The sequence below is a fragment of the Excalfactoria chinensis genome, chromosome 2, assembly GCF_039878825.1.
Source record: "Excalfactoria chinensis isolate bCotChi1 chromosome 2, bCotChi1.hap2, whole genome shotgun sequence".
NCBI lineage: Eukaryota > Metazoa > Chordata > Aves > Galliformes > Phasianidae > Excalfactoria > Excalfactoria chinensis.
Window position 1 is genome coordinate 95,177,923 of NC_092826.1, and position 24,301 is coordinate 95,202,223.

General features: G+C 40.6%; 1 protein-coding gene across 1 annotated transcript in view; it reads left to right on the forward strand.

Annotated features, from left to right (window-relative positions):
• The window catches only part of ITGA9 (integrin subunit alpha 9), a 222,037-nt gene that overhangs the window by 37,432 nt on the left and 160,304 nt on the right, over positions 1-24,301 (forward strand). Inside the window, exons 14-15 of the mRNA XM_072329513.1 lie at positions 2,716-2,870; positions 11,037-11,197. Of these exons, the coding sequence (XP_072185614.1) occupies positions 2,716-2,870; positions 11,037-11,197 (316 nt within the window). The remainder of the gene's footprint in view (positions 1-2,715; positions 2,871-11,036; positions 11,198-24,301) is intronic.

Genomic DNA, 24,301 nt, shown 5'->3' on the forward strand with positions numbered 1-24,301 from the left:
GGGAGGGGTCACTCCATGTTTGTGAGATGTTCTTTTTATTGTTCTTGTATGCACATAAAGTACATAAACTATGATTTAAGGGAACAGAGCATAGCGAAAAGCCAGCTGCATGTGATGCCAGAATTTAATTCTGCAAGTTACAGTAAGACACAGAATGAAGTAAGACGTTTCAAGGAACATAAGTATAGAGAAATACAGAGAAATATAGAGAAGTTAATACACATAGCATTTGGGCTACTGTTCAGATGAAGGCATTAAATGAAATTGCTTGTTTCATCAGGTGGGGAGAGACGTGACAACTTGTTTCAGCAAATTACTCAAGTGGAAACAGATTGTATGAGCAGGCTGGAGGCTCACAGAGCTAGGGAAAGGAATGGGAAGTTTTAATTTTACCAATGACTCCATTATTGCACTTGTAAATATTTAATAGAAAATTTCTGCCGATAACTAGGTGTCATTAGAAGTGGAAATACCTGCATCCTAATGGAAGATACAGGAGTGTGGTGAGGCTATCCAGACAAACCATGCCAGCCTACCTCCTGTTAAAAGCCAGGAAATCTTGGCTCTCTTTCCATTTGAGTCAGTTAAACAAGATAGAGAGACAGGGAGAAAGAAATTACAAGTGTAGCAAGTGGTCAAGTCTTTTGAAGGGCTTTCTGTGCCATCATCATGCAAACAGAGGCAGCCAGTTGCCCCTCTGTGAAATGCTGTGTGATGCCCTGAGACAGGATCTCACAGCCCTGCTTCTATGAAACTGCTTAAAGAACTGCTGTGCAAGGTTCTCCTACACTGTTGTTCCTTACAGAATGGAAAAAAGGCAATCACAAAGATAAAGCAACATGCGTTGCAGCAGTGTAGTGATCTCTATCGGGGTGTTCAGTTGCTGCCTACACGTTTCTGGGGAGATTCGAACATTACTGACTAACTATGTGGAGAGCTTGATTAATGGCCCCTGCTGCCAGTTCAGAGTGTGTCTCTTGTTTTGATTCAGATTAGGATAAAGAAATCAACCTTTTCTTTACAGTCTTTCAGAAGCCTTTGTAAAGTCTGTTGGCCAAAACCAACAAACGTTTTGCCAAGTGATATTAACAGCTTTTGTGGAAGGCTTGGGGATTGGGGAGACTCTAGTTACTGTGTTGCTTGGGTGTGCGTTTGGCCATTTAATGGATGAGTTGTGGTTTGTTTGGTGTTGTTGTTGTAGTTTTTTATTTATTTATTTATTTATTTCCAATGAATAACCAAGTGAGTTCACATTAAGGAAAAAATCAGAAAGTGCATCATGACTGGATAAATTTCTTCTTTCTGGAAGAAATATTTTAAGAGATCGATTACAACATTTACTTCTTTATTTCTCCACAAGCATTTAGAGAGTAATTTCCATAGTTTGACGTGCTTCTAGGAATCTCACTATTTTTTCCACCTGTTTTCTTCTCTTTCCTTCCCCGTCACCCTCCACTACTGTATATATTTCGAAGATTAGCATTTATCTCCATCTTCCATCTCAAAAGGCATACTTAGGCTTTTATTTCAGGCTGTGGTAAAGTAGTCTGAGCAGCTGTCTCAGAGGTTGCTGTGAAGCTTGCTCCAGCCGATATGAATTAGGTGTAACTACAATCCCTGCTCTCTTCTCCCCCCTCTCCCACACCCCCAAATGTGTCTTGTGGTGTGAGTGCCCTGAAGTGGTTTGCTCACGGCCTTGTGGACTGCAGGGACTGCACTAGAAGTGAATCTACTGCTTGCTGCTATTTCATTTATTTATTTATTTATTTTTAACTACTGGATTTGGTTTTGGAAAAGCATGTTCACAATGAACACATGAAGAACTGAAACCACAAGGAATAACACTCAGTTCATGGGATGAAGTCTTGCACGGGGAGCAGCTCTGTAGAACCTGAATTTCTGAGCTGCTTTTCCCAACCAAGCTAGCAGCATTTCTATGCCATGTGAGAGGGACCATCCTGTTACTACCCCCTGATAGCCCTCAGCTTGATCTGCACCTCTGGCTGAGCTCTTCAGCCAGGACTACCTGTAGCAGTAGCTTGGTGCAGAACTTACGAGGCTGGAAAGCTTTCATTCTCAATGCACCAGATGATTGACAAAATGGAATTCTGCAATGAAAAAAAGCATATGTGCCATCTGTAGCACCTGCTGGGTGAGAACTGCCCAAACGTTCCTTTATATAGAAAATGTCAGCGTGGTATCTGTTGACTTTCTTACACTGTAAGAAAGAAACGTACGTAGATCCAAATCCCACTTCATGCTCACACCTCAACTTCTGAGTCACAGATTTTACTGTAGATCATTATGTGGAAACCTAAGGCCTTTGCTTTTCCTGTACTGACTGTGTCAGCTCCTTAGATAGTAGTCTAGTTTGCATGGGCTTATGGTCCTTTGTTGCCGATTATGGTATTCTTCTTCCATCATCAATAAGACTTTATGCAACTTTTGATAGAGAAGACTGTTACAGTTTCCCCTCCTGCCTGTCTGGAGGGTCATGTGGAAACTGAACTTCAAGCTCATGCCTTGATTTTTTTCAGAATCTAGTTATTCTTGCCATCAACGTTAAGGGCTAATTCATTTTAGAGTTCAAATGCAACCTTCTGTTTTTCATGGTTACTTGAAATTGTGCATATTACCAAATGTACTTTATTTTCCTTTGACTGAGAAACTTCTCTCTGAATGATTCTTCAATTCAGCTTCTGTATTGATCTCCAGATCCAGACCTGTCATTACCATGGACATCTCCATTTTCCTGCCAGCGTCCATCAATATCACAGCTCCTCAGTGCCATGACAGCTTGCAGCCTGTGAACTGCCTCAATGTCACAGCATGCTTTCGTTTCAGTGGCAAGCATGTTCCTGGAGAAATAGGTAAGGTACCTGTCCCAGCCTACATAGTTAACTTTTCTTCAGAGTGTCTGGTATGATGCTACATCTTGGTTCTAGGAGAACAACAGTGTTGATAGGTGTCATGGTTTTGTGCTGTCAATATTCTACATCATGACATCATGTGCGGTATGAACTGTTTTGGTGGTATAAGAAAGTGTAACAGAGGGTATGTGGAAGTGTAACAGAGGGTATGTGGAAGTGTAACAGAGGGTATGTGGAAGTGTAACAGAGGGTATGTGGAAGTGTAACAAAGGGTATGTGGAAGTGTAACAGAGGGTATGTGGAAGTGTAATAGAGGGTATGTGGAAGTGTAACAGAGGGTATGTGGAAGTGTAACAGAGGGTATGCGGAAGTGTGGAAGGTTCATGCTCCAGATCTGTGGAATGGCAGCATCCCGAGTACTCAGCCCTTGAAGGAAACTACATATCCCAGGGGACAACGCGGCCAGAGATGAATCACCAGAGGAGGAGGACACACATATAATCTCGCTCCCAGGCTGGAACGTCCTTCTTTTCGCCCTGTCTTTCGCTTTGGAGCGCTCCATCCCTGCCATCTCGCTCTATCAGCAACGTTCCAGCCTGTCGCCTAGAGATTGCAGTAGGCCCCCGGTTCTCCGGGACTCTTTTTCTCTCTTTCTTTTTCTCTGCCTTGTTTGATATAGTAGTTGTAGTTATATTGTATCATATTGTGTCTCGTATTTAGTAAAATAATTTCTTTCCTTAGATTGCTGCCGTTGTTTTTGTTCATTTCTCCCCTTTTAGGGGCAGCAGCCTCTATCACGGATAAATCTAGATAACCCGATTACAATAGGACACTGTTCAGATGAAGGCATTAAATGAAATTGCTTGTTTCATCAGGTGGGGAGAGACTCGACAACTTGTTTCAGCAAATTACTCAAGTGGAAACAGATTGTATGAGCAGGCTTGAGGCTCACAGAGCTAGGGAAGAGAGCAGTTGCTGCTAAGTAGTGTTGTACAAAGCCAAGGCCTTTCTCAGTGAAGGGCCCAAGGAGTTGGTAGGGAACAGAATTAGGACAGCTGACTTAAACCGGGCAAAGGGATATCCCACACTGTATGCCATCATGCAGAAGGTGTTTTTAAGGGGGTGGGGGAGTTCATCTGCATCTTCTGCTGTTTGGGGAACTAGCTGGGCATCATTTGGGGGATGGTGAGCAATTGCTTGTGCATCCCAAGTTTTATATATATATATATATATATATATATATATATATATATACACATACACATACACACACACACACACACACACATTATATATATATATATATGTATGTATGTATGTAGTCATACATATGTATATATGTGTGAGTGTGTATATATATTAGTGAGCTGGGGGTCGGCCTCTTCTCTCATGTCATTATTGAGAGGACTAGAGGAAATGGTTTCAAGTTGTGGCAGGGGAGATTCAGGCTGGATATTAGGAAATACTACTTCTCAGAAAGTGTGGTCAGGCACTGGAATGGACTGCCCAGGGAGGTGGTGGAGTCACTGACCCTGGAGGTGTTCAAGGAATGATTGGATGTTGTGTTGAGGGACATGGTTTAGTGGGAGCTATTGGTAATAGGTGAACGGTTGGACTGGATGATCTTTTAGGTCTTTTCCAACCTTGGTGATTCTATGATTCTGTATGTAGTCATAAATATTCTCCTTTTCCTTTTCTCGATCTTAGTAAATACTTTTATCCCAGCCCACATGTTCTACTTAGTTTTTTTGTTTTTTTGTTTTTTAATTCTCTCCACCATCTCATTGGGAAGCAGGTGTGATGCTGAGCCACTTGCCAGGTTAAACTGTAGGTTTAACAGCATTCATTTACCCTGTGATGAAGATGAGGTAATACTGAGGTAGTTTTCACTGAAAGAAGAGGAAGGTATCTTCAGGCTTACTGCAAGAACAGACACCACAGAATCAACTGACGCTTTGAAAGTTTATGTTCCTTCTGCCTGTTGTTAATGCATTTTTGTGTACATATTCTCTATCGTTGTTATCAGAAAGCAACTGTGGTTTGCTCTAAATGAATAGTCTTTGAAAATCTACAAGGAGTTCTTTAAATGGAGCACTGGACTGCTGGGTGTTATTACTGCCAGACATGAACAAATCCTTTTCATGTATCAGTTTACCCATCTGTAAAATGATTATAAATATCCCAGGATTTTACTGATTACAAGAATATGTTCCAGGTTACTTAGTTACTGTAAACCACACAGCTTTTTTGGGTGAATTAAATTGTATAAGGTATGTAATTGTGCCAACCATTACATCTTGACTGCATTAAATTATTGCCTATGTCTTCTACATCACAATGTTTACAAGTCTTAGGTATTGTCTTAAGTTTTATAGAATAGATACAGTGTTTCTAAATACCATGAAGTCTGGATTTATTTAGCTTAGCCATGCTGTTTTAACTTTACCGTGCTTTAGGAATGATAGTGGTCTTGTTCTCCTACCATTCGCATAGAGGAAGAAATAGAAGCAGGTTGCTGGCATTGCTCTTTGCGTCTCGGCACTCCTGAGAGTCACCTCAAAGCTGAAAGCTCAAAAAACAGTTATTGAAGATGCCTCTGGTTTCAAACACACAAATACAACTGAAACAACATTTTCTGTTTTTGCACCTTTTCCCTGTAAATGATGGTGGACTCTTAGCAGACAAATGCTTCCTTAGATACAGTGGTATGTTTGTTTGTTTGTTTGTTTTTTAGATATTCTCATCTTCTGTCACTCAGAAACCACTTGTCCTTGGGTGCTCCAAGAGTATTTATTTGCCTCTCTAAATTCATGAGTAGAACTACTTAATATCTCTCTCTCTTTTTTTTTTTTTTTTTAACATTTCTAGGCTTTAATGCCTTGACCTGGCTAATAAATGGTCTGCCTTTGTCTCATTTTAAATATGTGTTCCCTTTTTCACAAAAGGGTTATCTTCTGCTTCACTGTGTTGTAAAAGCCGGTTGAATTCCTTTGCATGGTCATACAAACTGTCCTCTTGATTTTATTGTGGAGAAAGTACATGTGCATCTTCTTTGGTGGGTAACATCTTTCTCATTGCGAGGGATTTTTCTGCTATTAAGTAGATGATTATAATACTTCCAACCATTGTCTTTTTATACAATGCTTCTAGTAAAGTGAATAGTCTTGAAAACATTGCAGTCAGAACAATCTGAATGGATAAAAACCCTCAGGGATATGATTTGGATAGAGTATCTCAAACAAGCTTTCAGTTTGTAATCTAACAGGCCGTTTTAATTATGTTGTAGTTGAAGAGTATCAATTAACAAAGGGTGGAACAATTCATGGAAATATTACAACTGTTCATCTCCTGTGTGGCTAAATATGGGGAAAATTATTCCTCTAAGTACAGCACTATCCAGTTAGGACACCAAAAGGCATGCAGATGTGTTGAAATGCTATGGTTAAGTTGTGTGGCAGAGGCATCGGGATTCTCTCAGCTTCAGATGTCTGGGAGCTGTCTGATAAGTCAAGCAGTGAGAGTACAGCGCTCATTGAAAATGCTGCTCTGCTAAGGGAGCTCTCTGTCAGCGTGGACTCTCAAAACTGCAGGTTTCTATCTGGTCTTTTCTCTGACTTTTGGGTAGCTAACATTTGTTACCTACTACAGAATGTGTCTGTGCAGACATTCTTTGGTAAATGTTTGTCTGCAACACTTATGTGAGTTTGTGATTGTCTTATTAACTGTCCTGTGAAGAAATGCAATCTTCTCCTAGCCATGTCTCATGCTTGCATGTAAACCATTCTCACCCTTATTTTTCTCCCTCTGACAGCAATTGCAGTACTATTGGTCAGTGATAGCTATCCAAGAGTCAATGTTTACTAATATATCTCAATGTTGCCAATGACTTTATAGTTCCTATCCCTTTTGTGGATGCTGCTTGCAGACTCTGGTCTTCAGAAGTATGAATTTATAGTAGAAATGATTTTGCCTGAACTAACAGCCATGCCCATTTGAATCATGTTCTCTGCTGTAAATGCCAGGCATTGTCCATCCCTCACTCTCCCTCAGTGCTAGCTGGAGGGCTGAGCATCCGCCAACAAATACAGCCAGCCACTGGTATGTCTTGGATTTGTGAGAAATACAATGATTTGTTAGTCCCCCACAGACTTTCTGTATTTGTAGAATAATTCTCTCCTCCTGCGTCAGCTGCTCTCACAGGGTGAGGAAGAAAGGAAGTAGCTTTCCTGGATTAGGTAGATATATGTACTACACACAGTTTAATAAAAGAAAAGGAAGAAAAAAATTCCCAAAGCATTTTAAAGTGGCAGGAAATATTTTGTCCTCCTCTGTTAGCTTCTACACTAGGAAGTAGGTTGAATTTAATTCTGATATAACTATTGGCATGTAGCATGGCTGCATAGCAGGGTGGTTGTGGGGTTACAGGAGGCACAAACAGTACTAATGAAGACAAATGGGACTCTTGACATGTCCTGGAAATAACAGTCAAAGGTTCCTGGGGGGTTCTGCACTGCACAGTCACTGTTATTCATCTAATCTTTTATAGGCTATACTGAGGGTTTCTATGCTCAGAATTGCCATCTTTGTGTTGTTCAGTGATGTTTCATGCTTTTCCTGGCCACAGCTATATCTCATGAACATGAGCATCAAGCTGAACTGCAGCTCAGAAAAGGCAAGGATGAGAAATCTTTTTCTAGCCTGGATGAACAGGCTCCAGCAGCCTCTTCAGACCTCACAATTCTGAGTGACCAGAACAAGAAACAGAAGCTGCTGGTATCTCTATGCATCAGTTTCTTTTATTGCATTCCGTCCCCCTAGAGAATTGATTTTAACTTGTGGCGTGATCTGGATAATTTCCTGCACAAAATTAAACTCTAAAAAAATCCAGTACCGATGGATGGTGTAAATGAATTTTAATGGCTGAGAAAACAGAAGCTTTTGGGTATTTGGCTGCAGTTAAATACCTTAGGTAATTCTTCAATCTTTCTCCTTCACTCTTTGCTTCAGATGTGCATTGCTTGTGTGTTGATGCATTTCTGGGGCAGTCCTCATGCCCCAAATGTTGTTATCTGAGAGTCTAGATTGAAATTTAGTTTGGAATAATGGATTGTTTGATATTTTTGCTCTGCCGTGCCATATTTCTAGGACTAGAGAAATATGCATGATCCAAAAACTGACAAAAGTAGACACTTTTCTTATCTGTATCCTGTTGTAGTTTAGTGCAGAAGTATTTTTGTCACTTGCTTTTCCCATTGACTTGGATGTAGGCCTGAATCACTGCTACCCTCTACAACAGTGTTGCTGTGGGGATATGTTTTTCAGTGCATGCTCAGTGCAGCTTAGATAAGTCCCTACTTAGAAGCTAGGACTGACACTGAGAAAAAATTTGAAAGAGGAAAAGAAGGCTTTCTGGGAAAGAATAGAAGGGAATGTCCTGTGTTTGTTGTCATTTGCCAGAGCAAACTTTTTAAATAGCTGTTTTGTACTTAAGAGTTTTCTCTGTGAGCAAAGCTCTTGAATAAGTTTATTCTCACAAATATTCATATAGAAGATGAAGAAACACATTCCTCTTACAATTAATTTTCATTTTTGTTTAAGACGTTCTTTAATTTCCCCATGTGCTCTCCACCCCCAGGTCAGTGCCAGTCTGACAGGCCATTATGGATGTGCTTATTTCCTGCAGAGCATTTTGAAGCCTGCTTTTTATGCAACATGGTAATCCTCTGAGTGGGCCACGAAGGGTTTTGCCTAGTGGCTGGGTATTTACAGGCCCTGCATTTGCTCAGCCTGAAGAGGTTCTTGTTTCAGAATGTAGGTTGCTGCTGACGTGTTTTCCCCCTCTCCTCACTTCTGTCTTCTGTAGGGTTGCCTGCTTGCATGATGTACCACTATAGAAATGCAATTTACTCAGCAGGTATGTTGCTATAGTGGCCGGGCACCAGTTGGAGTAACTTGCTGTTGGCTGGTGTTTGTCTTGCAGATATGACCCACAGCTTCCCAGGAGGAGCTGTTATCGACACCTCTTAAGCGTATGGGAAAGGAACAGTCAGTCATTAGAAAAATGAGTCTGTTCATCTAAGCTCATCAAATCCATATTAGGGTTTTGCTTTAATTGCCTGGGGTGGACAGGCAAATCCCCAGAAACATTGTTAGCTATGCTTAAAGCTGCCAGAGGACTTGAGGCATTACCTCCAAGAGTTAAATCTGCTGCTGGAGTGAGAAGGGATAACTGCCAGTTTACACTTCCCCCCCCCCAGTGGCTTTTTGGAAGCAATGAGGATGGAGAAAGGGGTGAGGGGAAAAAAGCCTTACTCATGATAATTCAGTTTTTCCACTGATGTGTCATCATTGGATATAACATAGAAACAAGTTGTCAAAATAAAGGGGAGGTGGTGGCGGGCAGGAGGGGGATGGGAACGGCATGGTTTGATTGAAAACATCCACTGCTGCTGTGGTAGCTGGAAATGTTCTGCTTGAGGCCTGGTACGGGGCTCGTGGCGGGATGCTGGTGGCCTGATTTCTCAGGGCATCTTCAGGCAGCCTCTGTCTGTCTGGCTCCAGTTTTTCTCACTCTGGAGGGGTGTGTGGCCATGCAGACACAGGCTGGTCTGGGTCTGCTGGCAGAGTTCCTCTTCAGTGTCGCTGAGAGGATGGAGGCACAGTTTTCAGCCTGCATGTCTCAATGTGGGGTCTTGGAAGCTGAAAAGGGAAAATCAGGGATGGGTGTGGGATGTGAGCACTTCAAAGGGAAAAACTGGAGTCTGCTGGGATTTCAACCAGGCCAAACCCTGAGCTTCTGATCAGAAAGCATCATACAGCACGTTGAGGCTGGGAGGGTGTGACTTACAGAAATGACAGCTGCCCGCAGAGACTTTTGCACCATGTTTCATGCTATTGTTAAATGAATTCTTCAAAGTATCAAGGCTTTAGTGAATAAGTGATTAGTGGTAATTGCATTGACAGCAGCATTAATTTCAAGAAACCAGTTCTAAGGGATTAAAAAAAACCCCAAAAACAAAACAACACAAAACACACATCAAACAACAAAGAGCCTTTCCTGAAATTAGATATAGAAGACCTCACTGAGTCTAGCTATGTATTACATTCATGTGGTTTTTGTATAGAATTCTAGATTTAATAAGTTTATACATAAAAGGAGCACTGTAGTATTAATCACCAAGAATTTAAAACATGAATAAAAAACAAAGTAATAATATCACAAACACCCTACTTATGTAATTAATCAGCACCAAAGCTGTTGCTGGCTGTGGTATACAAAGATAATTAACTAATTAAGCTTAAAATTAAGTGAAAAAATCTAATAGTATTGCATTGATAATGCCTGAAATCAGTATGGACTGTGACCTGCCTTTCCTCTGTCTGCAGCCAGCAGCAGAGTAAGCTTTCATGCTTCTGTTGCAGTGTCCCTGCTTTTGTTGTTGACAGTAAAGGTACAGTCAGTTTGATGATATTTCATTGCTATATTACTCCTTGATATAGTAGGTTTACCTTTGAATACAGATACAACCAGCTGCAAATCCACCTGTTGTGTTAAGCTACCTGTGCTCTAGAGCAGCAGGAAACAGGATTTAGGGAGATACAGATGGTTAGTCTCTGAGGATGTCTTCTATAAGCTGCCAGGGATCTGTACTGTCTAAAATGGGGATACCAAGTACAAGGCAGCGATCTCTAGTTAAGGGCTAAATGCAAAGATGACTGCAAGTGAACAAAAGTAACCGTCAGGAAATGCTTCATCCTGACTGGCTTGTGTATAGTTTGTCCTTTTGCGTGAGGAAAGCAAAGCTTGAGGCTCTTGTTGTTGTTTGTATTGTGTTTTTGCTTTTTCTGTTAACAGCACAGTTAATGCTTTGTTTCTTTTTTTTAAGTATGCATGTCTAGGTATATTTTTACATGACTTCCTACTTCTGCTCAGCATCCTTCAGGAAGGGTTGGGAAACTAGTGGCACAAATCCTGGGAGTATGTCAGTAGTTAGATTTGGTTTTGTGCAGCCACAGGAAACTTTGTGATTGATTGAAGGCCTGCAAGGCTTGACCTTTATTTAAGTGTGCATGCCTCAGGGGCAACAGGATCCATTGATAGGTGGCTGAAATATAACTATTGTTCACTTACATCCTTTGTTTTCTTCTTTTTCTTTTTCGAAACAGGTTTGAATTATAACCTGACTGCTGATGTAGCAAAGAAGGAAAAGAGCCAGCAACCCAGAGTTTACTTTGTGACATCTGGAGAGACGGTGGGACAGATCACAGAGAAGTTAGAACTGTCGTACATGCAGGAAAAATGCAGGCATTTCCTAGCATATGTCAAGGTCAGTTCATTCCTATCTTTATCTACATTGACCTCACTGCATAGTTACACCTATTTTTATTTTTATTATCTTTTTTTTTTCCAAAATATTCAGCCAATTAAAGTGGTGCATCGTGGCTCCATACGCACTTTGTTTTTCTACCAAGTGGATGAAGTTTTTTGAGTGGGACATTTGAGCTTCTTGTTTGGCATGGCTTGTCAGCATGAGCATATACTGTTGGGCTTTTGAGACTTAGCGTGAGGAATATGTATTGGATTTACTTTTCATCGGTTGTGGGAGAGTTATTCTTTTGTCTTGCTTTGTTGTTACCATCACTTTACTCAAAATAAGGAGGCAAAGCTTATTTTGGCAGGAGCAACAAATTTGATGTATTAGTTTTGTAAGGTGTTTTCCTTTGGACACGGGGCTGATAATGGGATCTGTATGGGAATGACAGGATAATGTAGGATGTGTCCTGAAACTTTTGGATGCTCAGGTTTGAAAAGCATGCTGGTTCTCATTTGGGCTTAAAAATACCAGTGGGATAACCGAATTCCATCTATATCATGAACCTAGGAAATACAGGAAGCACATTCCAGAGGTGGTGGGACAGAGATGGTGTCTGTTCTTCATGTGACAAAACTCTTCTGGGCCTGCTAGGACTCATTATCTCTTTGCTCATAAGCTGCTGTTGAAGAAATGCTGTACAAATGCCATTTTGTTTCCAAAGTAAACAGAATAGTTCTTTTAGAGAACACACTCTCTCTCTACATATATGTATGTATATAAAATGGATTTGAAAATTATATAGAAAGGGGATTTACCTTTTAAACCACCTAAGTCTTGGGAGCACTCATCTGTACTACCACCCTAGAGAGCAGTATGAAGTAGTATGATTGTATGGGTGAGTTGCATATCCTCGTTGTTGAAGGACAGATTCCCATAGAAAAATATGACCTAACCTCAGAAGATGTCAGTTGGTACTGCCTTATTTTTGAGAAACCAGTGGGTCCAGACATCGCTAAGAGTACAAACTTTTCCAGGAAACTACTGTGTACCTAAAATATCATGAGAATGGGAGATAAGGTTCATCCTTTGACTTTATCAACATTTTATGCATGGTTGTTGAGAGCAAATAAAATAAATAAAGGGAACACCATGAAGGAAATGATGTCATCTTAAGTTTATGAATCTCTGAAAAGTGAATAGATATCTTCTGTAGGTTTTTTTTTTTTTTTTCTGTTTGCTTTTGGAGTGACCTTTGTTTTCTGCTGAGGAAAAGCTTGTGATGGAAAATGTAGACATAAAATTGCATTTTCTAAGTAACAGTAGCTGTGAATTTAATAATTCTCACCTTTCTCAAATAAGCACATCTGTTCAGGCTTCTGTGTATTGAGTTTAGGTGGAAAGGAGCATGTCCCTTTTTATCTTAACAGAATAATGATCTCTTTCACATTAGTCCTATTGAAGTTTTTGGCTACTATACAGAATATATTAAAAGGCAACCTATGCCCAAAAAACTGTTTCATTTATTGTAGCATTTGCAGTTGATCTTGGGATTGCAAAGTTAAGAACTATTTTTTTTTTCTTCTGGAAAGTTTCTGAAAAATTTGACCTTTATAGTCAAGAGAAACATTTAGAAATGTTTAGATATATTAACTTAAAACAGCTGGTTAAAAAACAAGGTTATTGGGTTTGTATTTTATATAAGTGGCTATTTTTCGCAGTTGGAAGAATTGCAGGAAGTGTCATTTTTGTGTATAAAGGAGAATGCAAATAGTGGAGAAAGACAATCCATATAATTTCATGGGAAAGGTGATATCCTGAGACTACATGACAGACTCTGGAGGAGTGAGAATAATGAGGTTGTGATCTTTCACTGATATCCTTAAGTAACAGCTAGTTTTAAAACAACAACAAAAGCAAGAAGAAAACCCCAAACTTGAAACATAAAGAAGCCTCCAAAACTCCAACAGAACTTTCCTTGATCACGGTTTTACAATGGAATGGATGATTAAAGGCCTGTGCTTAAAGTATTTTTTTAGTAAGTATTTTGCTTAAGCATTCCCCTGTCTTTTTGTTTCTGCTGCCTCCATGGCTAATGAAGTTGTTTGCAATTCCATCTTATTCTGTGTTTGAGTCCTTGGTGTTAAATAGACTTGTACATTAACAGGATGCTATCAGTTCTGTAATACCTGTGATGATGGATAGAGAACCTGACTGGACTTGTGCATGACCTCATGTGCCAGCTTGACAAACTATCCTAAGTAAGCAAGGCACCTAGTCTGATTGACATACAAAACAGATCCATACATTGCCTTAGTTAAATGAAAGCTTGTGCCGAACCCTGCTGGGTGGCACTGTCTTAGCAACAAGTAGTTGTTGCAGGCTGGTGACATAAAACTGAAGGACTGAAGAAACTCATGGAAGAACTAGGTTTATACAAGCTCACTATGATCTCTTTTGAGATCTAAGGAGACATCAGTGAAGCCAGGACTATAGAACTGAAGGCTGCAAATGAATTGGCAAGGATAATGGTTAAATCATTTTGAAGTTAACAATCCTTAGTGTTCTGATAGTGACTTGTTTTCTATTTATGGTCTCTCGGGATAGGAGCAGCTGTCCTTATTTGTGCTACTAAATTTGAGTGTTAATGTCTGTCTTTCCTTGTCACTGTGTGACTGATGTAAATGGTTATCAAAGCTTTTAGGTTATGTCTAGCTCAGAACTTGATCTTGTACAAGGCAGGCTACTGAATTACAGTTCAAATTGGTAAAACTGTGGTACATCCTGAGGTCAGAGAAGGAAATGGAAATTCTGTTTGAATTGAAAATGCTTTGAGTATGGTTCAGCAGTGGGTGTGGGGAAGGAGAGCCTCAGTTTCTTCCCCCCTCTCCCTGCTGTAAACGACATGTTGATTTCTAGTTTAAAAAAACACTGACTTTTTAGTATGGCAGTAATTTCTGATATTCAGAGTGTCTCAGGTGTTATCTGTAAAAGCTGCATTTAATTTAAACAACCTTTGGAGGTTTGACTGATAGTAGGAAATGAAGAGCTGGTGCAAGTGGCCATTAATTATGACCTTCAGAAATATTGCTGATTTTCTTGTAATGCTGTGTAGATGCTGCCTGTTCCCTCTCAGGAGATGCTTTGCTGCTGGGTGGTTACTCCTCTGACTGTGATGCTGATACAAACCTTCTACTTCAACAGTGGTAAAATCCAGTAACAGCTTTTATGGGCACCCTTAATATTAATGATAGATTTGTCTATGTAATGGGCAAAAGAACTTGATTCAGACAGCAGTGTAAGCTGTATGTTCAGGTTTATGTGCTGCCAAATATTGTTGTCCTCGGTTTATCACACAAATCATTATGAGGATGATGGTAAAAGCCCCATGTATGATTTCTACATGTATTAAGAAGCTCTTCCTGGTTTCCTAACTCACTGTGTGCCAGCCAACTAAGCTGTCTCTTGCTACCGCTCACTGTTGTCTGTGTGCTACATGAAGGTTCTAAGTGCTTTAAACCCCATGAGCGGTCCTGGCACAGGATTAAACCGGACATGGCATTTAGATTTTCCAGAGATCTTTATCTTCATTGACTGTCTGGTTGTTGCAAGCAGTCTCTTGTTGCTTGTCATATTAACTCTTATTGGATCCAGTCGTAGCTGGTAGGGATGATGGGGCTGAGAAGTGATGAGACTTTTCATAACAGCATGTAGGCGAGAAGCTGTTTGTACAGTTAGGGCTGGAATAAAATGTTACCATTTGAGCAAAAACTGTACAACTATGTGTTTTGTTTTCTGCTGGACTGTGCAGCCAAAGGTTTTCCTTTTTACATATCTCACCTCTGTCTGCTGACCTTATGTCAGGTCCCTGAAGATACTATGAGCTGCTGATCTCACACAACTTTGTCTGTAGTGCTCACGAAATACAGTCACTGTATGTGATTGTGGTTGTTTTTCCCTGTGTAGCTCTTCCAGTTATCTGAGAGGGATGTGCATGTTTTATTCTTTTATTCTTAATGTGCTCTTTACTAGAGTCTGGCTGGCAAGACGTTCTGCCCCACTGTCATGTGTAATGTTGAGATGACATCACTTTGATCATTTGCCAGACGTCTTCCTGAAAGCTGTCTGACAGTGAATTAACATCTCTGTGTTAAGGTTTGACAAGTCTTGTTACAGGATGGAGGGAAATGCCCTGAGACATTTAAACTTATTTTGAAGTATTTCTTTATTTATAATGGAGAAGCGCTCTCATTGGATTTGGTGGCTGCAGGCTGAGACTTGTTGCTCATAAGTGTTGAGGCCTTCACTGAGAATCTGGTGTTGTTAGAGATGATTGTATGTTAAGCATGGATGATAACCATGCTTTGCAGGGGAGGGGTGAAAACCAGTGCCTCATGAACTACAGCTCCCCTGGGTAGTGACCCAGCTGTCCTGCTTGCTTCTCTGTGGGAGAGGAGAGAAATTGGAGCAAGTCAGGGGATAATACTTGAGGCACAGACTCATTTCACAGCAGCAGCTATGAAAACTTCGTCATGATTATCTAGAATTTCTCAGGATTTGAATGACTGGGCAAACAAGGGGAGCAGTGACCTATTCCAGCCCTTAGCAGGAAGTTTACAGTCACTAAGAGAGACAAAAGCTGCTGTGTTGTATTGCCAAGAATGATGACTGCAGTGAGAGAGAGCACTAAGACCAATACCAGAGTTGATATCTTAGGACTTGTTTCTTTTTGTTTTATTTATATTTTTTCCCCTATTGCTGAGCCAGTGGGGAAAAACTGTCAGGCTGATCTGGATGTAGCCATAGCGTATGTTCAGTATTAAAGGCTGTGGGATAGGTAAGTTGATCATAAAATGCAGAGGCTTATTTACAGAAATGTCTTCTGGGGCAGTTCTGTTTTCCAACACTGTGCACAGTGTGCTTGTAATTTGTTAACACAGCCTGGCTTCCCTCTGGCAGAATGAAATACATACTGTCTTGGCAATGTGAATATGGTGTGTTTTGTCACCTTGCTCTGATGTAATCAAACTTCTTCTTTTGGGGACCAAGTAGAGGAGAAATTATGTTCTTGTTCTGAGAAACTCATGTGGGTAAGGGAAGAGCAGTTAGCTGCATTACTCTGGTCTCCTTTTCATTGCATCTTAAATACAGGGATTTAGATGCACCAGAAAGAGTATTATGAGTTGGCAAGAAGGCTGACACCTTTAAGCATCAGCAATATCAAAATTTAAGTATTGTTAATTATCATGGGGTTGGCTTTTCCAGCAGCTTTTTTGCAGGGTTCATCAAAAGCAAGTCCGGATCAAATTAAAAACTGTTCCGTGCATTGTGGCCAAACTGAAGCAGCCAAATTTTCCTGGCACTAATGTCCTTTCAGAGGAAACCCATGCTGCTAGTGGTTAAGTGCTGCAATAACTGCTAGGGCCAGTAGTGCCCGTGTGTGGGAGAGCAAATCATGGCAGATACTGGACTATAAGCTGTTTTGGGACTTTCAGCTACCGGGCAGTGTAGCCAGTAAGACTGTTTGGTCTTACGTCCTGAGGCCAGTGGGGGGTGTTCAGCTTTGAGCTTGTTGGCAAGGGTTTTGTCCAGATGCACTTTTCTGTCCATTTCCCCAGATTTTAAAGAAATCACTTTGTTTTTTTTTTTTTTTTTCTTCATCACACTGATTAGTGATGTAATTGTATGGCAGATCACTTATGCCTGGAAGGAGAATATTTGTACAAGGCTTGTTGATTACAAAATCAATGAGCAAGCAAAAAAGAAATCCCATTCCTGTTCCAAATTTTAGCAAAGTAACTAATTCTACTTTAGTTCATGTCTGTGCTTCAACTTTAGTCAGCATTTGTGAAAAAAGGCCAAATGCTTCGTTTATGAACCAAGCAGAAATTTGTTGTCTGGTGTAGCTGCTGTCAAATAGATTACATACAATATGTTAATATTAAAACATTAATAAATCCAAATAGTAAGATGTTATGCTCCCAATATGAAGTAGGTATCATACTGAACCAGGCTCAGTCAGCAGACTTTAAGCGCAGCAGCTGTTGAAATTCTGCTTTGTTTTCCTTGTGTTTCTTTTTTACCCATCATAGTTCAGCTGCCGTGTGTTCCTTGCTAGTCCCTAATGGGATCCAAATCTTCAGACTTGAGCCCTTTGATATACTTGTCCCTTTGATATATTCTATAGTGGGAGATTTTTTTTTATTATTTTTATTGACTTAACCTGAAAAAAAATCACATTTCTTTAATTTTAATGGAGTTGATATTTATTTCTGAGGTGTATATGAATCACGGCACTTTGTTGTTGCCCTTAAACACTTAATTGCAGACTTATGCCTGGCTGTACTTTTTGCTCACTGATGCCTCTTTGTCATTGAGTGCCTCGAAAGAAATTTCATTTGCAGATTAAACTTTCTGGAGAACCAGGAGGGACAGATCTAGGCCTGGACTGAGGACAGCTCTTTTAGAGAGGAGAATACAAGAGATCATAATTTGGGAGAGGTCTTCCATGGAGCTCCTCTAAGAGGATTCTTTGTGTTTCCCAGTGACAGCACTTGTAGAAAGTGAGTAGCCAAACAGGTAAAAGAGGTGCTGCACTTTGTGTTTGCAAAAGTCATTCCAAAAGGCAGGTAGTGATGGAAAGGAATATTTTTTTTCTGCTTTTTCTGGCAGTCCTGGTTAACCAAACAGCTTGTTTTTGTAGGTGGGAGAAAGGAACAAAGGTGGCAATGCTACTGTTTTAGAAACATTCTAAGCTTGTTTTTCATTCAGAGTTACACAAACTAAACGCGTAATGGCTCATTGTGCTGTAAAAGTTTATTAGTACTTCTTTGGGACAAATTTACACTTCCGAGGTGGGGAAGGGGGGATATGCTTAATCCCAAATGTTAGACTCTAGCTACAGAAAATTACAATGGGGGGACAGCTTGTTTGTCTTAGTGGTTTTCCTGTTTATAACACATGGAGGAGTATCAGTCTGTGCCGTGATCTTGGACACACATATACACATCAGCTTATCCTGTCCAAACTGGGGGGTGCCTAAAATTACCATTTTGCTAGCTTTAGGAAGGAATGAGCAAGGCACTTCATCAGAAAACACTGAAGGCAGCTTCCAACAGAAAACTCCTCTAGGCTAGAAAGAAAACAAGCAGTTTTGATGGCTGTGGATTCTGAGTGTGTTCCAAAACTATAACCTGATAGTCAAAATAGATGGGGGTCTCCAGGGAGACTCAGAGAAACTAGGTTTGGTTAGGTTTTAATTGGCAACAAGTAATGCTAATCCAGTGCCTTAATCCTTATTGAAAGTACCTGATAATGTGTTTGAAGAAATGTGGGAGTAATGTGTTGCAGGCATAGACTTTTTTGGGAAGAAAATGCCCCCATCCTGTTTTCCCCCCAACCTGTACCTTTAGTTGTGGCACTGAATTCATCCAGAACTGAGGTTCAGAAGCAGCTGAGGAAAGGCCCATACTCTGTGCCACCAACCTCACTTCCATGCACCCATCTTCATTTCTGTATATAATGAGATAATTATAGCTGGTATGTCTGTGCTGGTGATAAAAAGTTGTATCCCTGGCCATACACTTCCAGTGTGTTGCAAAATTTTCATCACTGATTCCCTTTGTAGAACTCTGTGACATCTCCTGGAGTCTCAGTTGTCTGAGGGAATGTTTAGTATTCCATACCTGGAACCTACAAGTTGTCCTATTCTACTTCTGCTCCTCCAGATATTTGAAATTGGAAGCTTCCTGGGAGTTAGAACTATTTTCCAGTTGTCTACAATGTCTTTGACTTGATAGCATATGCTTCAGATTGTTCCCTGAGTTTATATTCAACATGTTCTTAAGAACTGGATGCATTAGACAGGCTTTTTGGTCTTCAATATGTGAACATACCTGATACTGTAAGGCTAAGACTGGATAATAGCCATACTGTAATATCAAATAAGAATGAAAAGGAGTAGAATCCTGCAATAGCTTACATTGCATTTATTTTGTCCTGGGAGAAGAACCAGGTCTGGTGCTAAATTCTAGGCTGAAATATAAACAGTTAACTCTAAATCTAAGGGAATCTAATGTGAGAGTAAATTTACTACTTCCTTCTTGGCACATACTCTGCATTGCTTAAAGACTTCCTTAGTTGAGAAAATAAATTAGAAATATAACTGATTAAACTTGTCATGACTTAGTAATTTTCATCATATTAGCAGTCATCTAGAGGCAGCTTCTCATTTGGCTGGAATGGATATAAAGGATCTGACATTAAAGTAATTTTGGTGAAATGAGCATAAAAATAGAAACAACTAACAAAAAAATGCATGTTAAAATAGAGTATGTTCGATGAATTTGTACATTCTTTCACACATTTTTGACCTGCTAGGATTTAGCAAACATGAAGTAAAACATACTTCTAGCCACGTAAAGGGGGCTTCAATGAATCTTGAATGTATATGGACAATCATTGAATGGAAGGGCTTTTAAAATCCATTCCAAGAGATGAAGCCCTGTCACTGGATACATTTGGTTAATGTACTTCTGCTCTCGAAGCTGGAAAGAATGGAAAAATTGAAAAGCCAGAAACTTCATTATACTACAGCAGGTAAAAGATAATGAAATACATGCAAGGTTTATACCCTCTTGCATCTTCCCCTCTCACCAAAAACAGGCAGTGGATCATAGATGTTTTAACAATGGAATAGATAGCTGAGGCTGTATCTGAGGTGTCCTGAGTGTTTTTAGATTTTCAGTCCTCAAATAGGAAATATAGAGACAAAAGTTCCTGCAAGTGCAGCGTTGAAGCAGCATAACCTGGAAACTTTGATTTTTGTTCTTAGGGTTGCATTCTGTCTTTCAGGTGCTAACTCTTTGAAACAAGAGTGAAAAACTGTATATGTATTATATTCTGATATCTATCTATCTATCTATCTATCTATCTATATGTTAATAGTTTTCTTAAATAAAGCTTTCTATATTCAGAGAAAACAGGTGGATTCATGCAATTGTAATAGCTACAAGCTACTCCTTTTAAATGATTGAGCAGATAATTGTTTATTATTGAAGGAAACTATTGCTTCTTTACCCAGGTCAAGTACAAAAGCCTGAAAATTCACAGGGTACAAATCCAATTTCATATGAGAAATGTTACCCCTGTGAAAGTGAATTTGGTTTCCATTTGTGCTAGGTGACACCCTAGCAGAGTCGAGGGAATGGGGCTATGAGCAACCTAATCTAGTTATAGATGTCCCTGTTCATTGCAGAGGAGCTAGTCTAGATAATCTTTAAAGGTCCTTTCCAACTTAAACCTTTCTATGATTCTAAGATGCCTGTTGCCCCAGAAGCAGCTTGTCTGGGAACTGCTCCTGTTTTGCCCCTGTTTTCCTGGGCGTCCTGGTGGACGACAGGTTGGCCATGAGCCAGCAGTGTGCCCTTGTAGCCAAAAAGGCCAATGGCATACTGGAGTGCATTAAAAAGAGCGTAGCCAGCAGGTCAAGGGAGGTGATCCTCTCCCTCTACTCTGCCCTGGTGAGGCCTCATCTGGAATACTGTGTCCAGTTCTGGGCTCCCCAGTACAAAAAAGACAGGGATCTCTTGGAAAGAGTCCAGCGGAGGGCCACAAAGATGGTGAAGGGCCTGGACCATCTCCCCTATGAGGAGAGACTTAGGGAACTGGGTCTGTTTAGCCTTGAGAAAAGAAGGCTGAGAGGGGACTTGATCCAGGTTTATAAATACCTGAGGTGTGGGAGCCATAGTGACGAGGCTGGTCTCTTTTCAGTAGTGCGTGGGGACAGGACTAGGGGCAATGGGCTGAAACTCCAGCATAGGAAGTTCCGCACGAATGTGCGCAAGAACTTCTTTATGGTGAGGGTGACGGAGCACTGGAACAGGCTGCCCAGGGAGGTGGTGGAGTCTCCTTCTCTGGAGATATTCAAGACCCGCCTGGACGCCTACCTGTGTGACATGGTGTAGGGAGCCTGCTTTGGCAGGGGGGTTGGACTCGATGATCTCTAGAGGTCCCTTCCAACCCCTATAATTCTGTGATTCTGTGATTCTGTTCAGCGAGCTGTGCTGCTCACAGTGAAGAGGAGACTTAAACTGTGCAGCTGTAACTGGCATCACATGAGCAATCCCCTGTGACTTGGAGATGTTGGTGGAGGCCCTGGCACATGCAGGCTTTCAACCAATCTACTGCTCAGCTGCAGGAAGGGAGCTGGAGAAGGAAGTTTCCATTTTCTTGTATTTCCCGCAGCATTGTTTCCATAAAAGCTGCCCTGGTTTGCTCTCGGATAGCAGCAGCAGAAACCATGAGCTTGCTTTGGAAAGCCAAGCTCTGGATCACAGTCAAGTTTGGAAGCTCCATCCACAGTCTGTGCCAAGATAGCACAAGCACTGCAACCCTGGCAATAGAAATCCATGGCAAAAACTGTCCCTTGTTTTAGCCAGGGGTGAGATTTTGCCTTTAAGACCAGAGGAGACCTTTCTCTCTGAAAAAAAGCATTACCAAAGCCTTCCTGAACATACTGAATATTTCTAGGATGGGGATATGGATCAGTGTTAAGTGGGTAGTAATTCCACATCTGGTATTTCTGTTCCTTCTACATGCACAGGAGGAGGCTGTGCTGTGCATCTCTGCTTAGCTGCTACATGATTACACAGCTGTGGCAAGTGTGTTCTTCACATGAAGTTACTGCATGATGCTCTGCTGTGATGCTGTAGCCATTGCAGGCAATAAATATTGTCTGGGGGGGCTCTTTCTTTCATTTGTCCCTTTCAAGAACTTGAACGAGTGCCAAAAGTTATTTTTAAACTTTATATAAGCAATTTAAATATTTGTGATGGCACGTTTTTCTTTCCTTACTCTTTTGGGAACAGACTTTATTTTGCTCTGCATTGTTTCTGATCACTTTTGACGTTGGTTTTACTTCTTCCCTTCTGTAAGAAAATGATCTGGTGTCCTGTGTTTACCAAAAGCTGATGGGTTCAACATGAGGATGCTTGCCCTGGGGAATGACCAGAATGTATTTGCAGAACTTCTGCTGTGCCTTTCTTCTGCCTCATGAGACAGCTACCTAGAAATGTAATGTTTCCGACTGTACATACCTTGTTAGTGGTGTTATCATTATCTGTTTTGGCCTGAAGTGAAAACTTCTGAGCATGGCTCAGGAGAGCTGAACAGTGAGCAGATAGTTTAACATGTACTTGCGTGCTATTGCTATTAGTCTCTAACTCTTGTAAATATTTACCTTGTATCTGTCCCCACTTCCTTAATGCACCAGTTCTATTGTCAGCCTTGAGAATGTGGTAAAGGCAAAAAGGACAAGATATTGCTCGATGGAGCTCTGTTGGTCTCTTGCAATTGTTTTTCTGACTGCTAGCCCTGTTTGCGAGCTGCTGCTCCCACCTGTGCCAGAGGCACAGAAGCTGTCACAATTCCTCATTCTCTTTGCACTACAAAGTCAGCGGTATTATTACAATACAGCAGGACATCTAACTTTAATGATTACATTGCCTAAGACCTGTTTGTCTCTTTTGTGACTGATTGCATTGTGTCAAGGTTTCTGATTGTGAGCTGTTGGGGTTTGCCTTTGGTACAAACTCCATGTGTAAACAAAAGCAGTGCTAGTGGTTAAAAACACTGGATGAGAGTCACCACGATCGAAGAGAAATGTGTAAGGATTGAATATTTGAGGGGTGACTTTCTTAAAGTAGACACCCCCAAAATAATCCAAAAGGGTATACAAATAATCTACTTCTTTTGGGAAAGCAAAGTTTAGGCTGGAAGTCCCACAAGAAGTGGTTTTCCTTTTTTATATTTTTCGTTCTGGATTGTCTGTGTTGCAGAGATAATTCTAGAGATGGACATGCTCTCATCCTTCCAGTTTCAGTCAGAACTAGAAATACAATAAAGGTCAGAACCAATTTATAGGTGTATTAAGGGAAAGAAAAAAAAAATCAAAAGCTTGTGAAGAGTCAGTCCTCAGCTCATGTAAAGCTTTGTGTATGTTGTTTGTTTGTCTTTCACTTAGCTGCAGTCTTTGCCATGTGAACAGTGCACTGTTCTGCTGGTGGCTGAGAAGCAGCAAAAGAAATTAAGTAGGTATAAAGAGAAAATAAGGAGTATCTGTGACAAATGTGTAGGTATATATATGTATATATTTCTCTATATGTTAGATCTAATTCTAATGTCAACACGTGAGAACTATTCAAATAGATACTTTTCTAATTGTCATATTCTTCCAGTATTCCTATACAGCCTTTATTTATTTATTTCTTTTCTTTCTTCTCAAATCCTGTGAGTTTGTAGGGTTGGAGAACTTCTTAGGAACCTATGTAAGGGCATGTAGTGACAGGATGAGGGAAAATGGCTTTAAACTGGAAGAGGGTAGATTTGGGCTAGATATTGGAAGTTCTTTTCTGTGAGAGTGGTGAGACACTGGGACAGGTTGCCCAGTGAGGTTGTGGATGCCCCCTCCATGGAAGCAATCAAGGCCAGGCTGCATGAGGCTATGAGCAACATGGTCTAGTGGGAGGTGTCCCTGTCTACAGCAAGGTGGTTGGAAATAGGTGATCTTAAAGGTCCCTTCCAATCTAAACCATTCTGTACTTCTGTGTTTCATGGGAGGTGAAAAGTAATCAAGTCAGCTGGATAAATGCTTATGCTTTGCCAGGTATTTTTCAAAGAGCTTGTTATAAAATAGGTTAGATCAGTATCTGGGAATCTTCTTCATAACAACGCTGACATTATTCCTAGAATGCTGCTTTTCTTTTTACTGCCTCTCATCACATTCTGCTAAATACATTCCTCCAGTGCCAGGATTGATGGTAGGTGCAGGCCAGGAGACAAAAACTGATGTGTAGCAGTTTACTCTTGCCAACAGCTCATTATTACCCCCCAAAAGCTTGATTTATGACCCCTGGAGAGCATGGTGTGTAGGTTGGCTTGAGTTAACAAGGAGAATTATGCCAAACTTACACTCCACCATGAGCTCACTGGTCCATTATGGACCCATGTCTGACTAGAGGCTTTGACAAAGGAATTTAGTGTACCACTGTTGCAAACTACTCCCTCCATTCATTTGCATACAAATTCTGAACAGATCAAATATTCATCTTTATTCTCACC